Source organism: Artemia franciscana, chromosome 2 (assembly GCF_032884065.1).
Source record: "Artemia franciscana chromosome 2, ASM3288406v1, whole genome shotgun sequence".
Lineage (NCBI taxonomy): Eukaryota > Metazoa > Arthropoda > Branchiopoda > Anostraca > Artemiidae > Artemia > Artemia franciscana.
In genome coordinates this window covers 61,048,931-61,069,764 of record NC_088864.1, presented here as the reverse complement: position 1 = coordinate 61,069,764, position 20,834 = coordinate 61,048,931, and the positions used below count along the sequence as shown (strand labels likewise).

At 33.1% G+C, this 20,834-nt stretch overlaps 1 protein-coding gene across 1 annotated transcript in view; it reads left to right on the top strand.

Annotated features, from left to right (window-relative positions):
- LOC136043887 (serine/threonine-protein phosphatase 6 regulatory subunit 3-like) overlaps positions 1-17,182 on the top strand; it is a 67,592-nt gene extending 50,410 nt beyond the window's left edge. The window contains exons 10-13 of the mRNA XM_065728904.1: positions 1,286-1,508; positions 4,500-4,730; positions 6,797-7,085; positions 16,902-17,182. Of these exons, the coding sequence (XP_065584976.1) occupies positions 1,286-1,508; positions 4,500-4,730; positions 6,797-7,074 (732 nt within the window). The 3' untranslated portion in view covers positions 7,075-7,085; positions 16,902-17,182. The remainder of the gene's footprint in view (positions 1-1,285; positions 1,509-4,499; positions 4,731-6,796; positions 7,086-16,901) is intronic.
- Positions 17,183-20,834: the final 3,652 nt, after the last annotated feature.

The following is a 20,834-nucleotide window of genomic DNA, read 5'->3' as shown; positions in this document are numbered from 1 at the left end:
AGGGTTACTCGAACTTTCGATGGTGAATCATATATATATATAAATATATATATATATATATATATATATATATATATATATATATATATATATATATATATATATATATATATATATGTATATATATATATATATATATATATATATATATATATATATATATATATATATATATATATATATATATATATATAAGTTTTAGATTGCATTTCATAGATTATTTTAGATTTTCTCTCTTGATTAGTTTTTTTTTTCTATATTTAGTGGTACGACGCCTACTTTTATACTGGCGAAATGTCTGTTGTTTTTGTCGTTTCTTCCTTTCCTTCTACTGGCTGTAGACCCCTTGTTTCTTTCCTCTTCTTGAGATAGTTCTCCTTTCTTTTCTATTATTGTTTAACGATAAATAGAAATTCAAAAAGGGATAAATCCTTCTAATAGACACTGATACAAAAGGAAACAAAATGGTCTGGAAAAACAAAAATATGTCTCGAATGAGTTGAAGTGAATTCTTCTGAAAAGGACATCAGGAATTATAATTTCCGTTCAAATGAGGTCTTTCCCGATATTCTAGAAGCGTTAGTTCGATACGATCGCCCGTGGAAAAAAAAATTAACACGCATCCGTGATTTTTCTTCTGACAAATAATACAAAATTCAACACTTTCGTAGATAGAGGTTTGAAACTCTATAATAAGGTTTTCTGTTAAACATAATCTAATGGTTTGATTTTAGTTAGAATTATTTGACTTTTAGTTGCTGTTTCAGTCCTCTTTCAAAAGTCAGACAAATTTTCACAATTTCTTAGCCTTTTCTGGGTAAAACTAAGCTCAATGAATTTTATTGAAATACACTTATCTATCTATCTATCTATCTTATATATTTGGCACTAACATAATAAGCCGATGATATTTTGACTGATATTAAAATTCCGTTTCTAGAGTTCGGTTACTATTGAGCCTTGTTTTTTCATATTTCTTTATGTTTCTTGTTTCTTGTTTATAAAAGTTCGTTCAACAAACTGTTTATTATGTTAGCACATAAATTGAAAAACTTAGAAAAATAGGCCGTTAACCGCGCTTATTAGGTGTTTCAATTACAAATAAGAGAGTTTGAAGCTTAGTAGAAATCGTTGTTAGAAATTGGACTTGCTTTAATAATCAAATATCTGTATATATACTACAAAACAGTATTACTACTTCCTATGGGCCCCGTTCTTTCTATGGGTGCACATGTGTTATTATGGATATGAATTATCGTTACTATTGTTATATTATTATTTTCAGACTCATTCAGATAAGGTCAACGAAGAAGATATGGCAGAATCTCTTAAAGCCGCAGAGAGACAAAGTGAAGAAATGTCTTTACACCTATCCTTTCTTGCATATCAGACGCCATCTTTAACACACAAATTTGAAAACAAACTTGCCTTCCCTCTTTCGCAATTTGATGAAAATGAGCCGTTTACCACTGTTCCAGAGACTCTAGTGTCCATATCACTGCCGCAGGGTAAATATTTTTTATGTTTATTTCGGACTAAATTTGATGAATTTTTCTACGAATCAACTTTCTTTATTAATTTTAGGATTTTCTGTCCTCCCCATCTGGTCTGATCGTTCAACGTGATTAGTTGTGTTTGATTCTAGAAGTGTTTTCATCATGCAGCCATTTGCAGTCTTCTTTAAATGTGTATCATAAACTACACGTGAACTCCTAAACTAATAGACCTAGCACCACATACTCCTTAAACAAATATTGTAGTTAACCCCGTAAGAGACATGGGCTGATCAGTTTTTAGCAAACAAGGTAAAATCTAAAATTCAGAAATTGCACATCAATATGAAGTTTAAAAAAAAAGAGTCTCAATGAGACGAAGTTCTCAAAGAGAATAGGATAATATAGATCAGGAGGGTAGTGGTGTGATTCTACATACATTCTATACGTCTGAGACAACTACTAAAAACCATTTTCTAAGCTTCTCTCCAAGGAAATGTCAGCAGGATAATTTAGATTAAGAGGGTAGTAGTGTGATTCACTATACACATCTGAGTCACCTACTAAAAAACGTTTTCTTAGCAGTTCTCAAAGGGAGCATCAGCAGGATAATTTAGATCAAGAGGGTAGTAGTGTGATTCAATAAATACTCTATAAGTCGGGGGCACCTGCTAAGCGTCTCCTAAGCTGTTCTGAAGGGGAGTATCAGCAGAATGATTTGGATCAAGAGGGTTGTAGTGTTACCTAACAACCATTATCCTACTGATCCATCCTTTAAATACAGCTCAGGAAGCAATTTTTGCCAATTATTTCAGGAGTTTGAAAATGTCAGATATGCCCTTTAGGGTACAACAGCGACAGTATAAATAACAATTTTGAAGACATAGTCAGTTTCAGGGCAGTAAAGTCGCAGTCGGAGTAACGAAAATATGTAAGACACTTTGGAGTCTGAGTTATGGAAACACACAAAGGCTGGAGTCAATTCAACTACTACTAAAAAATGGCAATAATAAACAAAATTAATTTGTAGCCTAATTATAGACTCTAATTAGTCTACAATATTACTTTTATGCATTTCTTGTTAATATTGATTTCTCTCATTAATTTTTGCAGTAAATTAGCAGGAATGTTGAAGTCGGAGTTCTTACTTCTTTCAAGAAAATGTTAGGAGTTGGAGCACTTCTGTTTGAAGTTCCAGGGGATGGAGTCGGTCCAGGGGATGGAAAACTTCAATATTCAGCAGTATCAGGGTCTGGTTTATCCTCCTGAGTTTTATGGGTGAGAGTCCAGCAAATGCAATACGTTCTTAGTAAACTTCAGTTTCAGAAACTTCCGAAAACTTCAGTATTCAGCAGTATCAGGGCCATGTTTAGCCTCCAGAAGCTTATGGTTGAGAGTTCAGCAGATGCAAGACGTTGAATTCACGTCACTTTATTTAGAAAAATAACAGTTGGTTTTTCAAGGAATATATTTCGGTAGCTTGAATTTCAGCTCAAGAAAGCTGGACTCGTAAGTAAATTAATAAGAAGTAACATAATTTCACTGATTAAGTAACTTAATCCTTACTTATATTAATTCTTTTCTGAAACGTAATATTTGTCAATTGCTTGTGAAATAAAGTAACTTCTAACTGCAAAATTATTTAAAACTTTAATTTTTGTGTATAAAGATTATTCCAGTTACTTGAAACTTTTTTTCAGAAAAAGTTATAGCGAAAGTCCATAAATCTTCAATTCCTATTGCTCACAACTTTTTTTTTTTCGTTTTAACCTCACAACAGCTACTCTTTCACATAATTGATGTGTATAAGTCGTACAATCTTAATTCAAATAAGCAATAAAAAATAAAACAAAAATTTTGAGAAAAATTTAAAAACCTCCAACTGCAATTGGTCATAACTTTTTTCTTGATAGGGAGTGTGCTTGAATTTTGGATGCTCCGTATAAAGACTGACTCCTTTTTATTTTATCTATCCTCGAAATCTTTATAGTTTCTGATGAAGCCTTTTCGTAAAGTTGAATTGGGTTTGATTTTTATCTGATAAAATTGAATAATAATTTATTGTTATTTTTAAATATTGCTTTATTGATCAAATATTATATTATTGGTCTTGAGATTATTTAAATATAACATTAGTATGTGATATTTTTTTTTTATAGTCGATTAGTTCAAATTAAAGATTGTACATTTCAAATAGTTCAATTTAAAAAAAAAATCAAATGGAACCAAAGTGCCACGTTGAAATTTGAAGTGGGCAAAAGTCACCCCATTTTTGGGACCCTCACAATAATGAGTGATCTTCCTCTCAATTCTCTACTGTGTACTCTAAAGCTAAAATTATGTTGTTGTTTTTTTAGACAATTTATCTTGAGATTTAGAGCGGGGTACGGGTTTTGAAGACCCTCTCCTTGCTCACGTTCCAAGTCAAACTTTGGTTCATGCTTTTTTTCGTTTTTAAACGTTGTTTTGTTTCATTTTTCTTTTCACTTTTTTGTCTGGTCTACTTGGAATAAATACTGCATGCCAACAGTTTATTCTATCCTATATTTTGTGAGAGGTCAAATGTTCCCCAACACGATACTCGGATGCGAGGAAATATTGAGGTTCCTAGACTTGCTTCTAATAAGTCTTCTTTTTCTCTTGTTTATAGAGCTTCTAAGCTTTGGAGCAAAGTTAGTAAGGCTATTAAGGGTAATGGTAATTTTAACCCGTTTAAATCTGATTTACGTGCGGAGTTGCTTGGTAGGTATGCTTTCGAAACAGATTAACTATATTTTCAGTGAATCATTTTTCTTTATTTTTCATTGTATTGTTTGGTGTTTTATATTGTAGTGTTTTGTTGTTTATTTTTATGTTGGTTTCGGTAAATGGTCTCATGCTCCATACTTTTTTCTTATTTTTTTATTATAGCACATCTTCGCAAGCTCCGCTTTTGTTGTGCTATTATATAAAAATGATTATTTTCAATAAAATTGTTCTACTACTACTACTAAAGAATTGTTTTAGATTCGGAAGAACTGTCTCGACGCCAAGCAATGTTTGAAGCTGCATGCAATGAAAGTATATCCCCATTTGATGACGATGATATATGGGCTGATAGAGGGGAATTGGGTTTTTCACCTGGCAAAGCCCCTGGTAAATCTAGTGATGCTGTCACAAGGCTGGACAAGTCTGGATCGACTAGCTCTGATGATGACTCTGTTGCAGAAATGGGAAATATGAATATGGAAGTAGATCGTAAGTTTAAGAATAGCCTTACCGCTAGCCTTACCATCTAGAAGATAAAATAAGAGGTTTGGATGTCTCTAAAAATTTACGTGAATGAATACCATAGCCTTAATCTAGAAAATAAAAAATGAGGTTTGTAAGTCTTTGAAAATTCACGTGAATGAACACCGTAGTCTTATCATCTAAAAAATAACAAAAGGAGTTTAAAAGTCTCTAAAAATTCACATAAATGAATACCGCAGCATCACATTCTAGAAAATAAAAAAAGAGGTTTGAAAGTCTTTAAAAATTCACATGAATTAATGACGTAGTCTTGTCATCTAGAAAATAAAAAAGGAGGTTTGGAAGTCTTTAAAAATTCACATGAATTAATTACGTAAACTTATCATCTAGAAAAAAAGGAAGTGGAAGTCTTTAAGAATTCATAGGAATTAATATCGGAGTTTTACCATCTAGAAAATAAAAAAGAAGTTAGGAAGTTTTTAAAAATTCACATGAATTAATGACGTAGTCTTGTCATCTAGAAAATAAAAAAAAGGAGGTTCGGAAGTCTTTAAAAATTCACAGGAATGAATATCGTAGTCTTACCATCAGAAAATAAAGAAGGAGGTTTGGAAGTCTTTAAAAATTCAAATGAATTGATGACGCAGCCTTACCATCTAGAAAATGGAAAAGGAGGTTTGGAAGTCTTTAAAAATTCACATGAATTAATGACGCAGTCTTACTATCTAGAAAATGACGCAGTCTTACCATCTAGAAAATAAAAAAGGAGGTTTGGAAGTCTTTAAAAATTCAAATGAATTGATGACGCAGTCTTACCATCTAGAAAATAGAAAAGGAGGTTTGGAAGTCTTTAAAAATTCACATGAATTAATGACGCAGTCTTACCATCTAGAAAATAGAAAAGGAGGTTTGGAAGTCTTTAAAAATTCAAATGAATTGATGACGCAGTCTTACCATCTAGAAAATAGAAAAGGAGGTTTGGAAGTCTTTAAAAATTATTTTCTGGGATGTGCCCAGGAATTCAGTTTTTTAATCTTTTCTATTGGGAAGTGAAATTTCCTTTTTGAAATTTTGAACATTCGTCTAGAGTAGACAAAGTAATTTGAAAGCATCAAGGTTTTCCTAAAGCTGATTAAAATAAATAGCATCATACAGGTCGAACTTACGTCGAACTAGTATGGCCGAACTTATGTTTCCACAAAAACATTTCGAAGTTCAACTTTGTTTAGTTAGTTAAAATGAAATTCAAAGACTGACCGTGTTTCAAACAGTAGACTGTACGATAGATGTGGTTCAACCCCGCGCTCTAGGTCATCAATGAGGGAAAGATTGAGATGGGTAAAGCACGTTCTACGAATGAAGGATGACAGAATACCGAAGATTGTCCTTTTTGGCCAACCTTCTAGGGCTAAACGAAAAGCAGGTCGTCCACGTCTTAGATGCGAGGATGTCGTAAGAAAGATTTAAGGTAAATGGGAACTTCTTGGGAGGGTGTAAAGAGGGATGTTTTGAATAGATTGGGATGGAGGTGGAGCGTGCGTAGCTGTGTAGCCTTAGGCGGCTTGGTGGTGTGGTGAGTTGTTAGCAGTACTAGCAGTAGTATTATATAGAGGATTGAGATATAGCAAATGTGATACATCGAAATTCAATTCTAGCTCCAAATAGAACAAAGGTCATCTCATCACCTTTGTCATCTAAAAAATAGGAATTTTTTCCCCAAGATACTGAAAAAGTGCGGCTTATAGAAAATAATGTCAAAAGTGTTTGAAAAACGATTTTGTTCGAATATATTTTGCTGAACTGAAATGTAACGGAACATTTTCTAAACTTCAAATCTTGCAAATTAAATTTGTTGATTTGTGTTTCTATACTTCTGAAATTTAAACTTAAAAAAAAAATGTATTTCTTGAAAATTGGAACCTAAATTAGTAATTTATTTAAACTTACTTATAAAACAACGCAACGCAATTAAAATATAATAACAAAGTTTTCGTCGCGCAGTTTTATTTCTCAGATACTAATCTCTATATATAAATGATTTGAGTTTTTACTGAGCTCATTTCGTATTATAGCTTGGAGTTCTTTGTCCGCTCCTAACCAGCAAGCAACCACCTCATTAGATAACCCTTGGGACAGTGAAAGTCGTGACGCAACTGAATTTGACTCCACCGACAATTGGGCCAATTTTGACAGCGCTAATTTTGAAAGTTTTGACTCGTCTAAATCCAATGAGAAAAGTGTTGCAATCAGCCCATGGGAAGCTAACACAGTTTCAGATACAGATATGGTCCCGCCTGGTATGGATAACAAAGAGGATAGGGAAATAATCCCTAATGGCCCTACCGAATAAATCGTATGCTGGTAAGTACTTTCAACAGATTTTTTTTTTCAGGGGTGATTGTATCAGTCAAGTAGTCAGGGAATATCGGAAGGAGGCTCATTTGAACGGAAATTAACAGTTTAACTGGAAATTAACAGGAAAAGGAACCTCACAATATGCATATACATTTACATAGATGTAAATATAAATGTCATGATACGTGAATGACAGCCGTGAAGAAAATCAAGTTTCGGTAGTATAATATTCATCCAAATGTAACGAAACATATTCTAACCTTCAAATCTTGCAAGTTAAATTTGTTGATTTCTGTTTTTTATCTTCTGAAATTTATATTTAAACAAAAATGTATTGCGTGAAATTTGGCGCCTAAATTAGTTAATAAATCCAAATCATCCAATATGTTATCAATATTATGGGTCACTACTGCAATTCTGATTAATTCGTATTGGTTCCTCATCCTTCATCATTGTCATCAGTAGTTGCCAGTAGTAGATCTCGGTTTTCTACTACCTATAGCGTTGCATAATTTCCATTTATATTTATGCAAATCTATCGAGGAAATAAAAAAGGAAGAATAAGTTATCAAAATTCTATTTTAGATGCAAAACGGTCAAAGATGAGTTGTATCTGAAAAAACCAATTTATCTGCTATTTAGAATCATCATTTCTATTGAGAAATTGTTTCTTCAATAATGCATGAAAAGGACTATTGATAGATCTTGTTGTGGATGATCTTTTTAAATCATGATTTGGTTTAAAAAATCTAAAAAATATAATACGGGAAGATTTAAGTTTACCGTATTGTTAAATAAAAAAAAAAAAAAGTTTTTTCAACTGAAAAGAAGGAGCAACATTAAAACTTACAACGAACAAAAATTATTACGTATATGAAAGGGTTCCCCCCTCCTTATTAATATCTCGTTCTTCAAGCTAATGTTTTTTGATATTCTTTAAAATTTTATTGTTCTAATGAAACGACGCTTGTGTTTAAGGAGTCGTTCTTAAAGAGATGAGACCATAATTCAAGCTTTAGTGTAAAGAGAGAGGCATTAAAGAGGTTGTAATTCCCCTCACATACGTAATAATTTCTATTGGTTTTAAGTTTTAATGTTGCTCCTTACTTTCAGCTAAAAAAGCTTCTTTTTTTATTTGATCTCTTATGATTTTTAAGTAATGCCGGAAATCCGACTCTGCCTCCACAGAAAAATCCCTCCTCCCCACGGAATGAAGATATTTAAGACAATTCAATCGGGGTAAAAATTTACCCGGGACAATTACCCTTAACATCTTCACGCCTAAAAATTAATCGGTAAAGAGAAAGTAAGATAAATAAAAAGAATTCAGTAGAGAAACTCTGGCAAATTTCCCAAGTGTAAAATTTACCCTAAAAAGTTTCCCGGAAACTTCATTGAAAATTCCCACGTGGTAAATCGCCCCAGAAGAAAATTTCCCCCCACCCAAAAAATGTGTAGATACTTCCCAATAACAAATACTATAGATAAACAAAGGGCAAATTTTTTAATTTAAAGATCGTTCTCCAGGGGCTGTGGGGGGAGGGAGGGGTCATGTTATCTTCAACGGTATGGTTTTGCGCATTTCAATTATGCTAAGCAAAATGGCTATCTCAAATTTTTTAACGGACGATTTTGAGGTGGGAAGAGCGTGGTAGGGGGCATAGTTCGATCTTCTCGGTCACTTAAAAACAGTATTAAAATTTTTAATTTTCGTTCGAATGAGGTATCTCCTCATATTATAGGACTATTTGGTAGATACGATCACCCCTGGGAAAAAGCAAAAAGAATAAAAACGAAACATTAAACGCGCGTCCGCGATCTTTCTTCTGGCAACAATTACAAGATTTTTGAAGGAAGGAGCTTGAAGCTCCTACAATAGAATTCTCCGATACGCTGAATATAATGGTTTGATTTTCATTAAGATTCTTTGACTTTTAGAGGTTCCCCCCTTTTTTTCAAAAATCTGGCACATTTCCTCAGAATCGCAGCCTTTGATGTGTAATACTAAACTTAATTAATCTTATATATTTGGAATAAGCATAATAAGTCGATTTTTTTTATATATCTATTCATATCAAAAATTCCGTTTTTAGAGTTTTGGTTACTATTGAGCCTCTTCACTCCATTCTTACAGTTGCTTACCACGAACTGTTTAATAATAAAATATATTTAAACTCAGCATAAAAAGCAGCATTAAGAACGTGACTCATTTTCAGATGCTAATTCAAATTTATTTTTATCAAAATACAAAATGATTTTATTGAAAAATGTTTCCTAAAAATATGACTCAAAACAGGGGTATAATTTGCTATGGAACAGAGGGACATCTGCCCCTCCCATACCTTAGTTTGTCCCGCCCCCGACCCCAGTTAGCCCCCCAGTTGAGATTTAATTTCTTCAAAATTTTTATCAAAACTAAGATAAGCCTGCATAATTCAAGCATCCACAGAAACGGATCAATTTTCCTCAGTATATTTTTGCCTTTATGGTAATATATATGGCTCATATGGTTCATTTGTCGGTTTTCACTGTCATTTACATTTGATTTGGGAAAATTGGCTCCAACTTCCCCCCGCCCCGGATTTTGACGGAATTACGCCACTGACTAAAAAGCAGTTGAACTGGCGCTGTAAGCTAGTCTTGTAATTGAAACCAGAAGGATAAAAGAAACCGAGAAGAAAGCAGAAAATTTCATCAAAAATTACAAATCTCAAAAATTTCTAGTTAAAAAAAGAGTACAATAATGCTTTTGATAAATTGTTAGGCTGCCTACGAAGTAATTCAGTGAAGTAGATTGGTTCTACCTACTACGAAACTTGTAATTCTTTTTGTAGTGTCATTGATAACCTCACTACTAACCTCGACCGGCTACTAGCCTCATTTACTACCTTAACCGCAGCAATGTTATAAATTTAAACTAAGTGAATTTCGGTTTGGCTAAATCTAGTTTACTTCCACAATCTATTGTTTATTAAATGTACATTAGTACATTGTAGAGTTAATTGTTTATTAAATTAACTCTACACATATCCGGATTTTAAATATTATAATGTCAGTGACTTTCAGTGAAAACAAGTTTTTCGGGGTTTTTCCTCAGAGGAAGTGTCGGTTTGACTCTTTCTCACAGCTCTGTTTTCAAAAAAAAAAAAAAAATTTTAGCGTAAAGAGCGAGTCGTTGAGGAGGGGACAATTTCTTTCATATACGGAATAGTTTCTGTGTGTTTTAAGTTTTAATGTCGCTCCTTACTTTCAGCTGGAAAAAATCTTGTTGTTTATTTAATTCTAATAAAGTTCAGACCGGTTGCTTCACTCGCATTACCCTAGAGTTTTACGTGTGACGTGTAGGTGTCTCGTGTAATTATATTCTGTACGTAAAAGTATTCTGTACGGCCTTAGCCATCCTTGCCCCTATCCTGTTATAACAGTAATATACAAGAATATTGTTCTACCATTTTATTATAAAAATTATTTTACGTGTGATGTATGTCCACTTTTCTTCTCGTGAGTATTTTCTCCATAAAGCAAACTGACGTTTGAATGTGTTAATTTTACAACACTTTTTTGTTTCAAATAGTTTCTTTCCTTGTAATGATAAATTTTAATGATTCAGATGTTTTGTAATATCTATCAGAAATACGAAGTCTTGCAGACAAAATGGACCATTAAACAAGGTTGTGAGTTTGGTTCGAGTTGAAAATTGACATATTTCATCTTTCAAATCCATGAATGACTTCATAATCTGTAAGTCCCTGTCTATATTATGGCTTTTTCTGGCGATAACGGCCCATAATGACCTACTTCGCCTACTCTGCCTACCGTGCCTTTGCACTTGTCTCTATGCTGCCATCCAGGGCAAATATTTCAAAAGTTATGAGCATTGAAATGTTCTCATTTGGCTTGTGGTTTCATTTATTTAATTTTTTTTTTAATTCCTTACAATCTTACTTTGGGCAATATTCTAGCATAATACCTGAGAACACATGCTTTAAATCCCAGAACAATTTAAATACAATTACAATAGTCTACCTAATTAGGCTTTGTGATTCCCAAGGCTGCTAACTGGTTGATTGAAGTTTTATTTTTCTTGGAGCTAGGGTGTGTTTGCACATTAGGGGGGTTTGGTATATATTCTATAAATAATAGGTTTACCACAAAATGTAACCTAACCAAAATGTAACCTATGTAATCAAAAAATGTTACTGTTACCAAATGTTACTATGTAACCAAAATGTGACCAAAAAAGATAATAATAAAGATAATAAATAATAATGTAATATTAAATAATATAATAAAATAAATAATATAATATAATAATAATAATAAATGGTAAAGATAATGAAGATAATAAATAATAAAGAAATAAAGATAATAAAAATAATAAAAGTAATAAAGATAATAAGTAATATAGATTTTAGTGCCTCCATGCGTAGCAGACGGTCGTGCTATTATTGTTCAGTTCACGTTTGCGCTGTTCGACTTTAATCAGTTTGGTTCAATTGTTGAGCCGCTACGTAAATAGTCATTGAGATTGGCGGAAAACCAAACTTTTACCATGCACAGTTTCCTCCAAGAATTTTTGTGCACGAATGGTACAGAGATACATAATGTTTTGTCGCCTACGAAGAATCTATTAAATTTTATAAGATCACTTGGATTAAATCATGGGCCGGGTCGTTCCTTACTGCAGTTCCTTACCACGAACTGTTTGATTAGATCTTTGCTAAGCGAAATAGAAAGCAATTATTCCGAGGTCCGCTGGCTATCACTATACGTCAGTTTTAAGATTCTATAAATTAATCCACACTATTGTTAAGTGATTCATTTTGGCTAAAAGATTCCGTAATTCATAGTTAATGTAATAAAGTATTTGATTGATTAAATTTTATTGCTGTAAGGAAAGGAGCGGATTATAATCAAAAGGGGGATAAATCAGTGCATTCAAATCTAAGTTGGTTGAATAGAAACAACGTTTGCGAAAATTTTACACATTTCGCTACATGTCATATGTACAAATCAATTTCAAGGAAGCCAAAATAAATTAACAAAATTGAATGTTTTGGTACTGAGCCCCCCCCCCCTCCCTAAAAAATCCCCCCTGGATCACTTTAGCTCTATTCTTTTTTCAAAACTGCAGTTCTTTTGGTTATTCCAAAATTATGAATTTTTAGAGCAGTAATACATTTTTTCAGTGTGCAACTTTGAACCCCAAAGAAAAAATAAACAAGCAAAACCAATAGGGTAGGGTAATACCTTGGTCAAGGGTAATACAAAGGTAACACAAATAATGGTAGTACCATGTTTGCATCAGTACTCCCACGTTGAACCATGAAAATAAATAAGCAGTACTAGCTATTTAAATTTGCCGACTGTTTTCTTCCGTAAAGACGTCGTATTCAGTGGGTGGGGGAGGGCTAACGGGTTTGGACACCCCCCCTGATATTTCTGTCCGACTTCTAAAAGCGTAATATAAATGTGTGTAAAAAAATTATGATATATCTTTTAAAGTTTTTTTTGTAAGCCCTTTGTACACACATCCTGGATACACCCTTTGTCGTATGAAAAAAAAAATATTTTATGAAATGGAACAAATATGTGAAATTATGAGCAGAGAGCAAAAAGAGGAAGTAATTGTGAAAGGTTGCACGTGGCACGGATTTGTAAATCAGACCAGTTTACAGTGGAGTCCATGTGATTTATGCTGTTAGTCGTCTAGTTGTCCATAGTGTTTCAGTTAACCAGTTAATTGATAAATGTCTGTTGTTAGTTTATACGGATTACCCGCAAAAGCTACTGTTAAGTCACGCAGTCCGATTGGGGATGCTCGAACGCAAGGTGAAATTATGACATGTAGATTGCGAAATATGGAAATCACGTAATATGAATGTTCTGAGTTGCCAAGTCTCCTCAGACTGAGGAGACTCTGTTAACAAGTTTCAGTTAACAAGTTAATTGATAAATGTATGTTGTTAGCTTCTACAGATTATATCCGTGAAAGTTACTGTTAAGCCACGCAGTTGGATTGGGGATGCTCGAATGTACTAAAAAAGGTGAAATTACGACATATGTAGATTGTGAAATATGGAAATCACGAAATACGAATGTTCTGAGTTGCATGTCTCCTCGGACTGATCATTTTAAAACAATTTGCAACAAGTCCTTTGAAGTAATTAATCTTGTCATATAGATTCTCTATATATTATTATATTTTTATATAATAGTGCCTAAATTTGATCTTTTACTGCTATATGCATTCTATTGTAGTCAGAGTAAAGCAAATAAGAGTAAAGTAAGTAAATAGAGTAAAGTAAAGCAAATAAGAGCAAATCAGAGTAAAGTAAAAATTTATTGTAGTCAGAGTAAAGCAACGCCGGAGAAGTAACAACTATATACATCTTCTATGAGTCCTAATATTGTTTGTAGTTTTTTGTTAGTATTGGGAGATACGAGCTTTCATATCTTAATACAAACAATTTTGATCCTGGATCAGAAAGAAAATAAAACGATCCATATTAGGTTAATAATACTAAAATAATTCTTTAAATTTAATTTTAATTCTTTGGGAATTAAATTTAAAGTGAATTTGGAATTTACAAGCTATTAAGTTAATCCTTATTGTATTTCGTAAGTAAAATCTTAGTTTGTGTCAATTCAGCACTATTTATTAATAGCTGCTAGTCAGTAAATCATGATTTTTAGAAATTACAACCCATAATTCAAGCAACAACTCTTTCCTTACAATTCGAAACCCCAATTCAAATCTACTAATTTACTAATTATTAGTTACTAAATTATTTACTAGTTAAATATACTAATAAAATAAATTTTTTGAGTTTTATTGGAATTTATTTTGAGTGGACTAAATATTAGTGAATCAGTTTTATTGATTTTTCCCCAAAGAAAATAATTGAATATAAAAAGGGAGATTAGAGTAGATAAAAAAAAATTTAATTTCTTCCTAAACTTAGGTATGCGTTCTGCCGCTCTAATGATCACTGGTAGCGTATTCCATACAGATGTGCCCAGGTGTTTCATTAAAAATCTAGACCAGGTGCCATGATGTAAATCAACAATAATGTTATCACTACGCCTTGTTCCATAATTATTCAGTTCAGTATTAACTTTTAAAGGCTCTTAAAAACATCAGGGGCAAAACTATTAATACACTGAAACACAAATACTGCAGCTTCGTAATCTCTTATTTGACGTACATTAATTAAAAAAAGCAAAGTTTCCCGAGGGAAGTAAAGAGCGAAGTTTAAACTTAAAACGGACAAAAATTATTACTTTACAGCCTATTTTATATATATATCAATAAAACTAGTACAAATAAACAAACTAATTATGTTTGCCAATGCTTTTAAGGTTACAAAAAACTTGCGCTTTACTAAAACACAAAAGTCAAGTATGATAAACAGGAATATTGATTTGGAAGTCAAAAGCGAGTATGTAGCCTGACAACAATAAATGAATCTATAAAGGTTTTCATAGTATTCCGCTAGTTGTGACATCATTAACTTTTAGTGTACAATTAAAATTATCTTATAAACATAAGCGTAAAATTAATATTTTTAATTAAGCGTGAAGTAATTGAACAGCATATAGAAATATTGGATTGATTTATCGGGCAGCAGTAATATACAATAGTATATGATATATATGATAGCAGTAATATTAAAAAAGTAATGATAAGAAGGGACAAACCATGATTGAAAAAGAATTCAAACTGGAATCAAACGCAATCTTATTTGAAGTTCAGTGCTGTACTAACAGAGCCACGCCCCTAATAATCTAATTCAATATATTGGTGTTTGTGGGACTTTAATTGCGTAGCTTATTAAGGAGGCCTGGAGGAGGAACATGTGGGAGGTGTTCTTGCAAACCCCCAGTTAAAAGTTTTGGACCATAATTATTACAATGATACAGTTTTACACTTCCAAGATTTTCCACTTAAAAAGTGACGACAAAAGTGTTGTTTTCACTGCTAGATCTCGCTTACGAATGGTAGAATCGATAAAAACACGTAAATGTTAGCAAAAGTTTTCAAATGAGTCATTAAATTTCACTCTAAAAAGTTCTGGTAGTCCACTAGCCCCAGCTTTTCCACTTGAGACATGGCACCAAACGTGCCGTACTTAGTGCCATTTCAAACTTGCAGGGGGTGGAATTTATTCGTAGAATGTAGATATGAGCAATATTCTTTTATATGGGCTATCATAAATCTATTTAATGTGTTCTGATAGCCCGCTAGCCCGACCCCTAGAGAAACGGCACAAAAAGTGCCTTTTTTCGAGTCATAGGGCACTTGCACGTGGTGGAATTTATATAAACCACGTACATATGAGAAATAGCTTTTGAATGAGCTCTTAAGTATATCTCTGTGATGCTCTAGCAACCCACCAGGCATGGAAAAAAAAAGAAGAAAAAAAGGACCGTTTTAACGTTTTTCAACTTTTAGTTAGTATGGGCTGTGGTTCGCTCTTTACTAGGTGGCAGCTAATGCTTCAACCATGACAGAGTTCATTGCAAATTATCCGCAGAAACTAGTTAACATTGAAATCTGTGAAATCTAATAGATGGTAGAATGTGTAAAAACCTAGTAAATATGAGCAACAGCTTTTAATTGAACCATTAATCATCTATCTATGATGGTGTGGTAGCCTGCTAATGTTTCAGTAGTACTAATGAGCACACGATTTATGAAACTTACTAAGGGGGCCGGGAGGGTGAGTATACGGGAGGTTTTTTTTTGTAAACCTCTAGTGAAGGGTTCTGGAATATAACTATAACAATAGTACCCGTTTTGTACTTCAGAGCTTTTCCACTTGAGAAGCGGCACCAAAAGCCTTGTTTTCACTGCTATATTGCACTTAAGAACGGTAAAATTGATAAAAAGGCACGTATTTATTAGCAATAGCTTTCAAGTGAGCCATTATACATCACTCTTATAATTTCTGCTAGTCCAATAGCACCAGCTTTTCCATTTGAGATACGGCACCAAATGTGCCATTTTTAGTGCCTTTTGGAACTTGCAGATGGTGGAATTTATAGAAGAATGTAGATATGAGCCATATCTTTTATATGAGCTAGAAAAAATCTTTACTATGTTTTGGTAGCCTGTTAGTGCCACCCCTTGAAAAATGGCACAAAAAGTGCCATTTTAGTGCCCTATGGCACTTGCTGATGGCGGAATTTGTAAAAAAGGTAGATATGCGAAATATATTTTTAATGAGCCATTTATCACCTCTCTATATTGCTATGGTAGCCTGTTAGGCTTGCTGAAAAAAAAACCGGAGACGAATCAATGCTACCGGAGCAAAAAAGTGATTTTCCTTGTTGTTCAAGGAGGAGGACTGCAACTTCACTGAACATGGTGTTCGACCATGATGATTCCAATGGTATTCTTTTCATTTTGATCTGACACCATTTTTGAGGGCTTTCAGACTTTTTCGAAATCACTATAATTTTTTTTAGCAATAAACACTTACTTTTAAGACGAGCCGAAATAATAGTTACCATTCCTGAGTCATTGTCAAATGGCATTTTTTTTTTCATTAGGCAGATTTTTTCAAAACCTATTTTGTAGCTTTTGGTTATTATGGGCTGTGGTTCGCTCTTTACTAGTTTGCAGCTACCGCTGCAACCATGATTAAGGTCCTTCTCGGATGTAAACAAGCACATATTAACGGATTGTTTTAAAAGCTTTATTTTGTAGAACTTATTCCTATTTTATGTTGTTTCTATGCTACTGTATGTTATTTTATTTATATTATTATTTAGTTATATTTATGTTATGTTTTTAAATTTGCTCCCCTTTTTTTTCAGACATGGAGTTGCAATGGTGTTCGCGTTTCCGATGTCTCCTGGGAGTCAACCAGTTACTAAAGTGATTTTTATTTTTGATACAAATAAGATGAAATGATAGCACATTCCTGGTTATGCCTATAGGTCCTGTTGATTACTTCGAAGAAATCGAGCTTTTTGTGCAACGTTGCAAGGTGCAGTTCTTGTAAACTTGGTTGTAATTTAATATTGAATTTAACATTTGGTTCACATTAAATAATTGTTATAAACAGTTTCTTTTATTATAAATATTCTTGACTTGATTTTTTTTTTCGTTTAATAGTATCAAAGCGACATTGATCACGAAGTTCTGAAACAGAGGCGTCTATTTACGCATATATTGAGGGGTCAAGGATTTTTAAGGTACCAAAAAAGGTATATTTCGAAATTAGGAGGGTATTGGGGGGCCTTTTTAATTTTTCCTTTAAGGCTATTGGGGCCAGTTATTCCTCTCCCCCCTATAAATGATTCTCCTGTTTAGACATCTGAAAAAATTCGTTGTATTTTTTTTTACAGACAAAAACCTGGTTGATTTTTTTTAGCCCTTTCAAGTAACACAATTAAAAAATGATGGATTTACGCAACCATTGTAACAGTCTTGGGCGTATATACCCCTTCTGAACCATTTAAAGATGAATTTTTAAACTGTATAAATGCCATAAGGGGGGATGTAGACTTTGCACTGTTTGCAGCCCCCGCCACACCATCAATACTGTGAATATTACAATTTTTGCCCAAAAGGACTATAATTTAAGCTTATTTTGCCGCCCCCGGGCATTCCGCTCGGGTTGCCTGCCTCCTCTAGCTTCCCCTAGATCCGGCCCTGGTCTTCGTTGAAGGTAAAATTTGTTATTTTCTGTGAATTGAGAAAACTCAAATAACGTGACTATAAGATGGAAATACACACTTACAAATTTTACATTCTCCTATAAATTCCTCCATTAAAAACTGACTAAGACAATACTTTCTGCGATGTATGTATATCTTATTAATAAAAAAAAATATCGGCCGCAATCACTTAATTTCTCAGAAATTATCTAGTACACTAGGTATGCAGAAAGGGGGTCATTTGCAGGGGGTGGAACAGGGGCATCAGCCCACCTTTTATTTTTCCCTTCCCTTCCCCCAACCCCTCACTACATTCCGAAAAATTGGAACTATTATTGTTATTTTTATTGAGAATATTTCAAAAAAGCAACGCAAAAAATTCCCCTACCCATTTTTTTTTCAAAAGGACGTTTTTTCGCTCTCCCTACTTCCTACATTTTTGTGAATAGGGGTGCAATGGGTTGACTGGGGTGCAAGTTCCCACTCTTGATGCTAAAGGTCTGGCTATGCTTGAGGGTATAATTGGCATCTACAATATATTCGAAAATTAGTGCAATAAGCGAGAGGGAACACAGGGGGGGGGGGGGCTAAATCAACAAAAGTGATCTATACCTGCAGAGTTTAGTATGCACAAGTGGCGTTTAAGGGGTATTTCTGGGAACAATGTTTTCTTTAGTTATTTTCTAATGAAGGACAGAGATTCGCAAAATGTAGCATGGAAATTTGGTTGCGACTATACTAAGTGACAATACTGAAATCATACAAGAATAAAAATAAATATTCGAACAAGTATAACAGAGAATTATCCACTACCTAAGAATACCGTGGATTTCAAATTGATTTGATAATTCAATACAACGAAAGCGGAGGGGGGGGTAAATCATGAAACAATCTTTTTTAGACCTCTCTTACCCGTCATATAATTGAAAAATTGTCACTTTTAACGTAATCATTCCTATTATTGCTCGTAGGGAGAAAGGGTTTGAAACTTGCAAACCTCCTTATTACCTAGACATAACTTGTAATGGAGAAAGCTAATATTAACAGTGACATGACGATTCAAAATAAGGGCACCTTTGGGTCAATTTTCAACTGTCCACCATGTTCATACGTCTTAGAGGGGGTTGCTTTTCACATATGAAAGGTATATTTGGAGCCTGGTGGATATCCCTTGCTCGTCAAATTTCTAGGATGGAGGAACATATCTCTGCAATCCTCCCCCCCCCCACACACACACACTTCAGATGTAGTTTCCATGTACTTTAGGACTTTTTCTAGAGCTATAATTTGATAGGTGATAAGATTTTATAAGATTACTAGCTGTTGGGGTGGCGCTTCGCGCCACCCCAACACCTAGTTGGTGGGGGCGCTTCGCGCCCCCCCCCCCAAGCCCCCCCGCGCGCGTAAGTCGTTACGCGCCATATTAGTTACGCGCCATTGTAGTTGTGTCCCTATGTCCCACCTGTGAATATAGATAGATATATATATATATATATATATATATATATATATATATATATATATATATATATATATATATATATATATATGTTTTTAACTACGTAAAACTTGCGAATATACAACATTCTTTGCTGTCCCATTGTCTGTGCATATAAATAGATTGTCAGGTTTACCGACTCTTGAACATGCAACATATAATGGTCCATGGGAAAACAATCCGTATTCAGATCTATACCTCATGATTCTAATGATTGCCCTTGAGCTTTGTTGATGGTGATTGCTAATCGACCATTCCCTGAGTCGCCATCGTCATTTATATATCCCCCTGTGCACCCCGGCGTCCCCTTTGTAGTTATGTCCCTGTGTCCCGGTCGTCATTTATATTCCCTGTGTCCCGGTCGTCATTTGTGTCCCGGTGTTCCAGTCTGTGATTTCTCTTTGAGTGTCCCGGGCGTCATTTATATTCCTTGTGTCCCGGTGTCCCGGTCGTCATTTATATCCCCCTGTGCCCCCCGGCGTCCCCATTGTAGTTGTGTCCCTGTGTCCCGGTCGTCATTTATATTCCCTGTGTCCCGGTCGTCATTTGTATCCCGGTGTCCCGGTCTGTATATACATTCGTTTTTTAGTTTTGTTTTTCTCCTTTATTTTTTTCCTTTTTTCTTTTTTTTCTTTTTTAGTTTATTTAGATTTTTAGATTTTTTAGTTTTTTTATTAGTTTTTAGTTTTTTTGTAGTTTTTACCATTTTTTTAGTTTTTTTAGTTTTTTTTTTTTTACTTATGTCCTGGTCGTCATTTATACTCCCTGTGTCCCGGTCGTCATTTGTGTCTCGGTACTTTGTTGATTGCTAATTTATATTATATTTATATTTATATTTTTTATATTTATTAATATTTTTTTAGTTTTCTTTTTCTCTTATTTTTCAGTTTTTTCCTTTTTTTAGTATTTTCTTTTTTAGTTTTTAGTTTTTTTTTGTTTTTTACCTTTTTTTAGTTTTTTTAGTTTTTTTAGTTTTTTAGCTTTTTTAGTTTTTTATTAGTTTTTAGTTTTTTTTTAGTTTTTGCCTTTTTTTAGTTTTTTCAGTTTTTTTGTTTTTAGTTTTTTACCTTTTTTTAGTTTTTTTAGTTTTTTAGCTTTTTTAGTTTTTTTTTTCTTTTTAGTTTTTTTTGTAGTTTTTACCTTTTTTAGTTTTTTTTCTTCTTTTGTATTAGTGTGAAATAATTCAGACGTCATATGCGGACAAACACGACGTCACTCGACAGACAGACAGACAGAGATAACCCACAAACAACTTATTTTTATATATATTTATTCATATTTTTTTAGTTTTCTTTTTCTCTTTTATTTTTCAGTTTTTTCCTTTTTTTTAGTTTTTTTCTTTTTTAGTTTTTAGTTTTTTTTAGTTTTTTACCTTTTTTTAGTTTTTTTTAGTTTTTTTAGTTTTTTAGCTTTTTTAGTTTTTTTATTAGTTTTTATTTTTTTTGTAGTTTTTGCCTTTTTTTATTTTTTTCAGTTTTTTTTTAGTTATTAGATTTTTACCTTTTTTTAGTTTTTTTTAGTTTTTTAGCTTTTTTAGTTTTTTTTTCTTTTTAGTTTTTTTTTTGTAGTTTTTACCTTTTTTAGTTTTT